Consider the following 11329-nt stretch of genomic DNA (forward strand, 5'->3'; position numbering starts at 1 on the left):
TCCTTTTCCTATTTGGAACCAGTCTGTTGTTCCATGTCCAGTTCTAACTGTTGCTTCCTGACCTACATACACATTTCTCAAGAGGCAGATCAGGTGGTCTGGTATTCCCATCTCTTTCAGAATTTTCCACAGTTTATTGTGATCCACACAGTCAAAGGCTTTGGCATAGTCGATAAAGCAGAAGTAGATGTTTTTCTGGAACTCTCTTGCTTTTTCGATGACCAGCGGATGTTGGCAATTTGATCTCTGGTTCCTTTGCCTTTTCTAAAATCAGCTTGAACATCAGGAAGTTCATAGTTCACATATTGCTGAAGCCTGGCTTGGAGAATTTTGAGCATTACTTTACTAGCGTGTGAGATAAGTGCAATTGTGCGGTAGTTTGAGCATTTTTTGGCATTGCCTTTCTTTGGGATTGGAATGAAAACTGACCTTTTCCAGTCCTGTGGCCACTGCTGAGTTTTCCAGATTTGCTGGCATATTGAGTGCAGCACTTTCATAGCATCATCTTTCAGGATTTGGAATAGCTCAACTGGAATTCCATCACCTCCACTAGCTTTGTTCGTAGTGATGCTTTCCAAGGCCCACTTGACTTCACCTTCCGGGATGTCTGGCTCTAGGTCAGTGATCACACCATCGTGATTATCTGGGTCATGAAGATCTTTTTTGTAAAGTTCTTCTGTGTATTCTTGCCATCTCTTCTTAATATCTTCTGCTTCTGTTAGTTCTGTACCATTTCTGTCCTTTATCGAGCCTATCTTTGCATGAAATGTTCCTTTGGTATCTCTGATTTTCCTGAAGAGATCTCTAGTCTTTCCCATTCTGTTATTTTCCTCTATTTCTTTTCATTGACCACTGAAGAAGGCTTTCTTATCTCTTCTTGCTATTCTTTGGAACTCTGCATTCAGATGTTTATATCTTTCCTTTTCTCCTTTGCTTTTCGCTTCTCTTCTTTTCACAGCTATTTGTAAGGCCTCCTCAGACAGCCATTTTGCTTTTTTGCATTTCTTTTCCATGGGGATGGTCTTGATCCCTGTCTCCTGTGCAATGTTACGAACCTCATTCCATAGTTCATCAGGCACTCTATCTATCATATCTGGGCCCTTAAATCTATTTCTCACTTCCACTGTATAATCATAAGGGATTTGATTTAGGTCATATCTGAATTGTCTAGTGGTTTTCCCTACTTTCTTCAATTTAAGTCTGAATTTGGCAATAAGGAGTTCATGGTCTGAGCCACAGTCAGCTCCTGGTCTTGTTTTTGCTGACTGTATAGAGCTTCTCCATCTTTGGCTGCAAAGAATATAGTCAATCTGATTTTGGTGTTGACCATCTGGTTATGTCCACATATAGAGTCTTCTCTTGTGTTGTTGGAAGAGGGTGTTTGTTACGACCAGTGCATTTTCTTGGCAAAACTCTATTAGTCTTTGCCCTGCTTCATTCCGTATTCCAAGGCCAAATTTGCCTGTTACTCCAGGTGTTTCTTGACTTCCTACTTTTGCATTCCAGTCCCCTATAATGAAAAGGACATCATTTTTGGGTGTTAGTTCTAAAAGGTCTTGTAGGTCTTCGTAGAACCGTTCAACTTCAGCTTCTTCAGCGTTACTGGTTGGGGCATAGACTTGGATTACTGTGATATTGTATGGTTTGCCTTGGAAACAAACAGAGATCATTCTGTGGTTTTTGAGATTGCATCCAAGTACTGCATGTTGACCATGATGGCTACTCCATTTCTTCTGAGGGATTCCTGCCCACAGTAGTAGATATAATGGTCATCTGAGTTAAATTCACCCATTCCAGTCCATTTCAGTTCACTGATTCCTAGAATGTCGACATTCACTCTTGCCATCTCTTGTTTGACCACTTCCAATTTGCCTTGATTCATGGACCTGACATTCCATGTTCCTATGCAATATTGCTCTTTACAGCATCGGACCTTGCTTCTATCACCAGTCACATCCACAGCTGGGTATTCTTTTTTCTTTGGCTCCATCCCTTCATTCTTTCTGTAGTTATTTCTCCAGTGATCTCCAGTAGCATATTGGGCACCTACTGACCTGGGGAGTTTCTCTTTCAGTATCCTATCATTTTGCCTTTTCATACTGTTCATGGGGTTCTTAAGACAAGAACACTAAAGTGGTTTGCCATTTGCTTCTCCAGTGGACCACATTCTGTCAGACCACTCCAGCATGACCCATCCATCTTGGGTTGCCCCATGGGCATGGCTTAGTTTCATTGAGTCAGACAAGGCTGTGGTCCTAGTGTGATTAGATTGACTAGTTTTCTGTGAGTATGGTTTCAGTGTGTTTGCCCTCTGATGCCCTCTTGCAACACCTACCATCTTACTTGGGTTTCTCTTACCTTGGGCGTGGGGTTCTCTTCACGGCTGCTCCAGCAAAGCGCAGCCATTGCTCCTTATCTTGGACGAGGGGTATCTCCTCACCACCGCCCTTCCTGACCTTCAACGTGGGATAGCTCCTCTAGGCCTTCCCGCGCCTGCGCAGCCATGGCTCCTTGGACGTGGGGTTACTCCTCCCGGCCGCGGCCCCTGGCCTCGGGCATGGTGGTGTCCGGCAGCTCCTCCCGCCCTCTGCCCCTGACCTCAGACGCAGGTGAATAAGATCAGGCGGCTGCAACCCGTGCGCTAAGCGTGGCCAAGAGGAGCCACCCCATGTCGGAGGTCAGGGGCAGAAGCCTAGAGGACCCCACGCCCGAAGGGCAGCAGCCAAGAGGAGTTACCCCACATCTGAGGTCAGGGGCAGCGACCGAGAGTACCAGACTGCGACAGCGCAGAAACGGCCGAGAGAAGCTACCCCGCTTCCCAGGTCAGGGGGCGCGGCCGAGAGGAGATCAAGTAGTTACGAGCATACATATGTCAATATATATGCCTTAACAAAAACTTGTGGTATACCTTTAAAAAATTATTATTATTTTGTTTAATATTTTATAATTTACCTTAATTAATTAAAAATGTTAACTGGCTGCATTTGAACGTTAATAAACATAAACTATAATTATATCAGTATATTAGCTTCAAATTTTCATCCATTATAAATTACAAAGAAAACTGTCTCTGCACAGTATCTTTGCATAAATCAAGACATACACTTAAAAAAAAATCATTAAGACAGTGTCAAATAACTCCAAAAAGCTTTATCAGTTTGTGCTCCATGCAGCAGTGGAAATTTATTTTCTGATGTTTTGTCTTTGATAACACTGATTATTCTCATTATTAAAACTATTTTATAGTGATGATTATAAAGTTTTTATTATTGTCCAATAATATGTACACAGAACAAATAAAATCATACAGAAAATTATGAAATAAAAAGTAGAATTATTCTTTCCTATATGCCAACCCCAGATCTTATTCTCCAGACTTAATTTGTACCACTTTTAATTGCTTCTTTTTAGTTGTACTAATGGTTGCCTGTATAACTTTGCTTAATATGGTTATTCTTCTATGTCTTGATTTGTCAAGAGTGAACTGTTTATTGATTCTATACTTAGACAATTAACTTACACTAACTATAATCTTTCTTTTCTAATTTTATCATATTACTGTTTTTGTGAATTTAAGTATAGTCAAACCTATTTCTTCCTTTTATGCTCTCCAACCTCCATCCGAAACTACCCCCCTCCCCAAATGGAAAAACTTTATATTAAAACATTTTTAACCCTTAAACACATTTTCTTTTAAAGGTTCGTTTTGCAAAACCAGTATACCCGGGACAGACTCTGCAGACTGAGATGTGGAAGGAAGGAAATAGAATCCATTTCCAAACCAAGGTATGAGTGAGGTGGTTAGAGGTACATTGTTTCGTTAACCTGCTTTTCCATATCCTGTAATTATGTTCTATCCTAGCATTCTTTTGGTTAATAACTATGGATATGAAGTAAAACTTAGGAATTAAAAAAAATCAGTGGTAATTTTCAATTGAAAATAAGATGACTCTGTACCTTGTTTTTTATTTTCTGTTTTATTCTCAACTAAATTGGTGCCTGTTAACATAACATTTCTGAAAATCCAACCAACCGTATCTTTTTGGCTCAACTTATCATTCAAGTTGTCAGAATATAATCTTCAGAAACTTGAAGGCATGATTCATAGACAGATATAAAATAAAAATGTGATGAAACTTTAATTCCTTAATGAGGGTGTTAGAAAGATGATAAATCTGGTTCAAAGGAGAAGTAGTAACAACAGGGTTTATGTAGTCCAGTGGGGAAGGCATTCTAAAATAACTTTACTGAGTTAAGAGATAAAACAAGTTAATTGTTCTATAGAAGAATAAAACCATATCCTTTATGGTTATATTTTCTACAAGACAGAAATCATATGCATCTTGATCACACAAAAACCCACAAATTAACATCTTATGTCACAGAATCTGAGCTTAATCAATAGTAAGTAACAAGACAAATTAAAGTATATCTCCCTATAGAGTTAAGTGCTTTTAGGGGTGAGGCTGTTAGCAGTGCTCCAGTAAAATACTAACAGAACATACAGTCCTCCTTTTGTAAGTTGTTTACAGATAATTTTTGTTAACATTGTTGACCAGGCTGATACCTTTTGGTCTGATCATTTGTACTACATAAATGTCTTGTGTTGAGCAATTTAAATAACACTACGAACAGTAATAGCAGCTTATAGTTACTGAGTACCTGTGAGTACCTATCCCATTATCTCTACTATGCATAACAACTCTACCTTTAATTTGGAAAAAATATAGGTTCAGATCTTTTAAATAATTTGCTCATGGTCACATAGAAAGTGGTAGAGCTGGGATATACACCTTGGTCTGCCTGGCTCAGCACTCAGTTCCTAGGTCCTCACAATTTTTTCTTTAAAACTGTACCATGATTTCTTTCATACATAAATACCTTTCCAGAACTGTTCTTTGTATGGCTGCCTTACTGCTTATTACTTCCTGCTGCTCTCAGTGTCATTTTCCTGATTCACTTATGCACACTGTTTATTTCACTTTTCAAATTTCCTTTGTCTTTTCAGCATCAGTTGAAGCTCTGCCTTGTCCTCAGAGGCATTCCCTTACCACTCCCCTTTCCCCCATTCATACAAACACACATCCTGGCTTTCCTCTGAAATCCTCTTGGAATAAATGTTTGTACCACATATTCCAGAACCCTCTTATTTTCTAACTATTTCATGTAAGTTTATTTTTTGAATAAAATTATGAACCCTAAAAGAATTAAGGACCATGAAAACAATTATGGGCTCTATTTTCTCATGATGAACAATATAGAAATAATTTATATAGATAAAAACTTAAAGAGTTGAGTAATAGTTTAATGTCTAAATATAACACATTCTTGTCATTTTAATAAATTCTAAGCACATCTTCTTATCTATTCAGTATATTTGCTATTTTTTCCCCCAGTGATTAGAGGTATTCTTTTTCTATTAGCTATTTGTGGGAATCCTTTCCCTTCCTTAGTTACAATAGAGTAATTTTCTAAAGTGCATTTTTTCCATAAATTGTTTCCTTTCATGCTTTCCACTATATATAATTTGAAATAAAATGAAGAAATTGTTTGAAAGATCTATTTTTCTGAAATATAATGGAAAATAGGGGAGAATGATCTTTCTGATTGTTAAAAATCAGTTTTAATAAGTGCTACCTTAAGTTTTAGACATTATCCTATACATTCGTAGCAGTACCATAATTTTATAAAAGAATACTATTGGAATAATTTTAGGTGCCATATTAGGAATTAGAATTTGAGTTCTTTTAATGAATATTCTGAAAAAAGGCTATTCAAGTGTTTACTTTGTACTGTGTATAGTTTCTAAATAGAAGGTCTGTTTCTACCCAGTTTTGTTGTATATTAACCAAACAAATACACTTTGAGTACCCTGCCTCATGTGGATTATGTGCCATGCCTTTTACTATTTATAAGAATTAAGCAATTCTCATCCTGGCTCCCCACTAGACATACTTATATTGCAAAATAAATCCTCCAAATACCAATGCTCAGACTCTACCTCAGACCATTTAAATTGGAATCTTTGGAGATGGGACCTGGTCGTAAGTATTTTTGAGAAAGGCTTCAGTAGATTCTATGGTTAGGGTTAATTACAGTTTTAATAAGTCAGTGAGCTTTCATGTTTATTCCTGTTGACATTTAATTTATGAACTATTTAATTTGGATAATTTTCTCTTTCATATGAAGAAAAATGTAAATTTCTTTTAAAAGACTTTATAGCATTTCACAATAAAATTTCATTTTCATTGGCCTCATCAGAGTGAGCTGTTTTTACCGCCCCCCCCCAATCCCCAAACCCTTTATAAGGTCCAAGAAACTGGAGGCATCGTCATTTCAAATGCATATGTGGATCTTGTGCCAGCGTCTGCTATTTCAGCTAAGACACCATCTGAGGTAGGTTATAACCACTAATATCCAAGTCATGGCCTTCTCTGGTAGCTCAGCTGGTAAAGAATCCGCCTGCAATGCAGGAGGCCCTGGTTTGATTCCAGGGTAGGAAGATGCCCTGGAGAAGGGATAGGCTACCCACTCCAGTATTCTTGGGCTTCCCTGGTGGCTCAGACAGAAAGAATCCGCCTCCAGTGCAGGACAGCTGGGTTCGACCCCTTGGGTTGGGAAGATCCATTGGAGGAGGGCATGGCAACCCACTCCAGTATTCTTGCCTAGAGAATCCTCATGGACAGAGGAGTCTGGAGGGCTAAAGTCCATGGGGTCACAAAGAGTCTGACAGGACTGAGCACAGCACAGCATCCAAGTTATAGCCTGATTTATGAATTTCAGTTGAGATTACTTTAAGAGTGTTCAGTCTACTTTAGAAAATTCAGAGCTATGAAAGATTCTTAATTCTTGAACTAGAGACCGTTAATTCAAAACTGCTTGGAAGAAAAGGAATATTTTGAAAATGACAATTTCTAAAAAACTTTTTTTGTGTTGATACTAGGGTATCTTTTAAGAGAATATAATTGATTTTCTAGTTTGAGAGTAAATAAATCACTTGTTTAATAAGAAATCTTAAGTAAATAGTATTTTGGAGAAAGGTTAAAAAGTTAAATATCTTGTACCTTTTTCTTGATTTAAAAATGTGTATAAAGCATTCAGTGCATATATAAAAGCAGTAGCATATATATTATTTATTAAAACATTTGTATTACTGTCTATTAACATGCTGAATTAATAAAAATATTTATATTCTGTCTCCAGAATATTAACTTTGTAATGTTGAAGTTTTCAAATCCCTGATATTTGTGTTTCATTAGTCATATTATCACATAACTGAATGCAAATTAAAATTTCTTTAAAAAGAATCTAAGATCAAAAACATAAGAAATTTTAGAGCTAGAAAGAAATTCAAGTTTCATGTAATTTAGTCTCATTTTACAAATGAAGAAATGAGATCACAGAAGTCGATTAATTTGTCCAGTATCTTCCTGCTGAAGTCTATTAGGATATAAGTTGTTAAGTTAGTTCCTAGTCTACTTGTAAAATATTATTTACGAATTCTGATAAAAGTAAAATTCTTTTATTAAGGGGATTGAGGTTCTGGATAACATAAATAAATAGAAAGGTACGAAAGAAGACTAGGGTAACAAAAACTAGTTTGCCTTATTTATGTGCAGGTTTTTTTAAAAAAATTACCTTATTGCACATTGATTTTGTGATAGTTTTTCCCCTTGAGTCATTTTTACATATCTTTTAAAATGAAATGATTATCTTTTCTGTTTTTGCTAGGGTGCGGGGCTTCAGAGTACCCTTGTGTTTGAAGAAATAGGTCGCCGCCTTCAGGGTATTGGGCAAGAGGTGGTGAAGAAAGTCCATGCTGTGTTTGAGTGGCATATCACTAAAGGTGAAAATACTGCAGCCAAGTGGAGTAAGTCCTGTCCTTATAATATTCTAAGATAACTCTTAGTCAATAGGAATAAAGTATCCTTGTTATAACTAAAGCCTGTCTCTTTGAAGGTAGGTAAATCTTACCTTCTTCAGTAAGGTTTTTTTTTTAATGGGAAATAACGGGTTTCATGGGCTTCCCTTGTAGCTTAGCTGGTAAAGAATCTGCCTGCAATGCAGGAAACCTGGGTTTGATCCCTGGGTTGGGAAGATCCCCTGGAAAAGGGAAAGGCTACCCACTCCAGTATTCTGTCCTGGAGAATTCCATGGGGTTGCAAACAGTCAGACATGACTGAGCGACTTTCACGTCCCATGGGTTTTATGGCCCTCAGACATGTATGTTTTTTAGAGATGAAAAGAATTAATTAAAATGAAAATAATCTGTTTTGAAGATTTCATTGTAACACCTGAAATTAGTACTTTAAACAGTTGCCTTAGCTGTATGCTTCTTTAATCTTCAGATTCCTTTTAAACATAAAGAAAGTACATCAAGTTAAATGAAATATTTTTAAGTCTTGAGTAATTATCATTATATTTTAACAGCTTTAAAATCATTTTTCTTCCTCCCCCCAGAATTAGCATTTTGGATTACCACCTTAATTATCAGTATAAAATCATAATTATTTTCTCAGTGTATAAAACTGGCAATCAAAGGTACTAATTTTATTTAATCTAAGAAAGTTATCTATCAGAGTGCCATTAGCAACCTGGCAAGGTATCCAATATAAGCCAAGTAGCTACAGAGAGAAAGCAGTCATGCTTCCATTCACTTACATGGAGCTCCAAAAGAACCTTACTACCGTTTTATGAAGAAAGAAAAATCAGGTGATAAAAAGAGAAAGGGAGAAGAAATTTTTTTTACCATATCTTTTGTATCTGTTGTGTAACTACATTCTTAATCAGGGCACAAACTTTTCTGTTCTGTGGCCTATTAGGAGACTGCAGGGTCCAATTTTAATTTAATTCTTAAAGTTGGGGAAGGTAAGATGAAATTACTAAAGATGAGTAAAATTTTTTTCTAGATTAGAAAATTTTCTCTTTTTTATGTCCACATAATAAAAGCACTAATACTTTTGTGGACTCACTTTGCTAGTCAGCCAGATCTGTTAACACGTTTTTAAGTATCCAGTGTCTGTATGTCGTGACAGAAAAATGCGTAACTTTTTCAGATTTTACTGTGTTTCTCTATAGGTGAAAGGACAGTGAAGTGAGTATACATCCATTCTCTTTCTCATCATCAATCATACAGACTGGGAAGCCATTGCTTCTAACAATCAGAGTATCTTAGTTCAGGATGCTGTAACAAATATACTGTCGACTGGGTAGGTTAAAGAGCAGAAACTTATTTTCTCGTAGTGAGGAGGCTGGAAGGTCCAGTGTGAGGGATCTAGCAGGGTTGGGTTCTGGTGAGACCCCTCCTCCTGGTTTGCAGATGGCTTCCTTCCTACTGTTTCTCCACAAGGCAGAGAGAAAGATCATCTCTCTCGTGTCTCTTCTTAGAGAGAGACACTAATCCTATTATGGAGGCTGTTCTCTCATGACCTCATCTAAACCTAATCACCTCCAAAGAGCTCTGTTTCTAAACACCATCATTGTTTGGAGATTAGGGCTTCAACATATGAATTTTGGAAGGATACTAACATTCATTCCATAGCTGACAGCCATTCATATTTTGAATCATGAAACATGCTATTAATGAACTTCACCATCGTTTCTTTACCTTTATATTATAGAGTATTCTAGCCTTACTTTGATCTGTAGAGCATTCTTTCTTTATATTCTAACTATATGTTTATTTTATAGAATATTCTAATCTCTAGAGATGCTGGAGAAATACGGTATCCCAGTGAAAGTTCACTGAAAATTTTTGGATTTTCATGTTTTTTGGTCTTGAAGTCCCAAGAGACAGGATCCTTTTATTTGTGGTCAAGCATCTATCTACTAATGTGGTATGGGGAGCATTCAGAATAGTTTTTAGCTCAAGGATTGTCCCCTTCCTTCATAATTGTGAACTATTACAGTGAGATCTCATGTAGTTCAGATGGGCTAAGGAGCCCCTGGAATGCTGAGGGGCTCCATAAAGTGGCCTGTGACTGGCTTATTTATACTCTAGGACCATATACTTTCAGGCCCATCTCAAGCCTGGCTGTAATCCTTCTCATAGTATACTACTATGAGTATAATACTATACTCATAGTAGTATACTATGGTGATACCTGAAAGTAAGGATTGTAGGCTGTGCTTCTGCAAGTCCCACAGCTGATGGTATGAATCATCTTCATTCATTATTTGTACACTACATATAATGCAGATAATGTGTCTATACAGACTTTTTTTTTAAGGAAAAAATCTTTAGGATTTTACTTGCACAGTAGAAACTACTATTTTGTAGATTTTTATTGTTTTTATTCTAAGATTACTGTTTTAGAGTGCCTGTTTAAGTACCCTGTAAATCAGACTGTTTTATTCCTTATTACAACTAAAGATCACTGTAAATGTTAAAACCAAAAAATTAAAGATGTATCTCTAAATCAACTGAAACTTTTTGAGACCATCTTCTATTATATATTCCTAGAAAACATTTTGAAGTTTTGTTCAATTGATTTTGGTTTCATACAAGTTTCTTTTTTTTTTTTTCATATGTGTTTTTATTTTTTTTATTTTTTTTTTAAATTTTATTTTATTTTTAAACTTTACATAATTGTATTAGTTTTGCCAAACATCAAAATGAATCCACCACAGGTATACATGTGTTCCTCATCCTGAACCCTCCTCCCTCCTCCCTCCCCATACCATCCCTCTGGGTCGTCCCAGTGCACTAGCCCCAAGCATCCAGTATCGTGCATCGAACCTGGACTGGCAACTCGTTTCTTACATGATATTTTACATGTTACAATGTCATTCTCCCAAATCTTCCCACCCTCTCCCTCTCCCACAGAGTCCATAAGACTGTTCTATACATCAGTGTCTCTTTTGCTGTCTCATACACAGGGTTATTGTTACCATCTTTCTAAATTCCATATATATGCGTTAGAATACTGTATTTATGTTTTTCCTTCTGGCTTACTTCACTCTGTATAATAGGCTCCAGTTTCATCCACCTCATTAGAACTGATTCAAATGTATTCTTTTTAATGGCTGAGTAATACTCCATTGTGTATATGTACCACAGCTTTCTTATCCATTCATCTGCTGATGGACATGTAGGTTGCTTCCATGTCTTGGCTATTATAAACAGTGCTGCGATGAACATTGGGGTACACGTGTCTCTTTCCCTTCTGGTTTCCTCAGTGTGTATGCCCAGCAGTGGGGTTGCTGGATCATAAGGCAGTTCTATTTCCAGTTTTTTAAGGAATCTCCACACTGTTCTCCATAGTGGCTGTACTAGTTTGCATTCCCACCAACAGTGTAAGAGGGTTCCCTTTTCTCCACACCCTCTCCA

At 37.0% G+C, this 11329-nt stretch overlaps 1 protein-coding gene across 1 annotated transcript in view; it reads left to right on the forward strand.

Moving 5' to 3' along the window:
• Positions 1 to 11329, forward strand: part of HSD17B4 (hydroxysteroid (17-beta) dehydrogenase 4) — a 100182-nt gene that overhangs the window by 76419 nt on the left and 12434 nt on the right. The window contains exons 20-22 of the mRNA XM_010846608.1: positions 3700 to 3786; positions 6310 to 6396; positions 7732 to 7870. Of these exons, the coding sequence (XP_010844910.1) occupies positions 3700 to 3786; positions 6310 to 6396; positions 7732 to 7870 (313 nt within the window). The remainder of the gene's footprint in view (positions 1 to 3699; positions 3787 to 6309; positions 6397 to 7731; positions 7871 to 11329) is intronic.

This window comes from Bison bison, unplaced genomic scaffold (assembly GCF_000754665.1).
Source record: "Bison bison bison isolate TAMUID 2011002044 unplaced genomic scaffold, Bison_UMD1.0 scf7180017864238, whole genome shotgun sequence".
Lineage (NCBI taxonomy): Eukaryota > Metazoa > Chordata > Mammalia > Artiodactyla > Bovidae > Bison > Bison bison.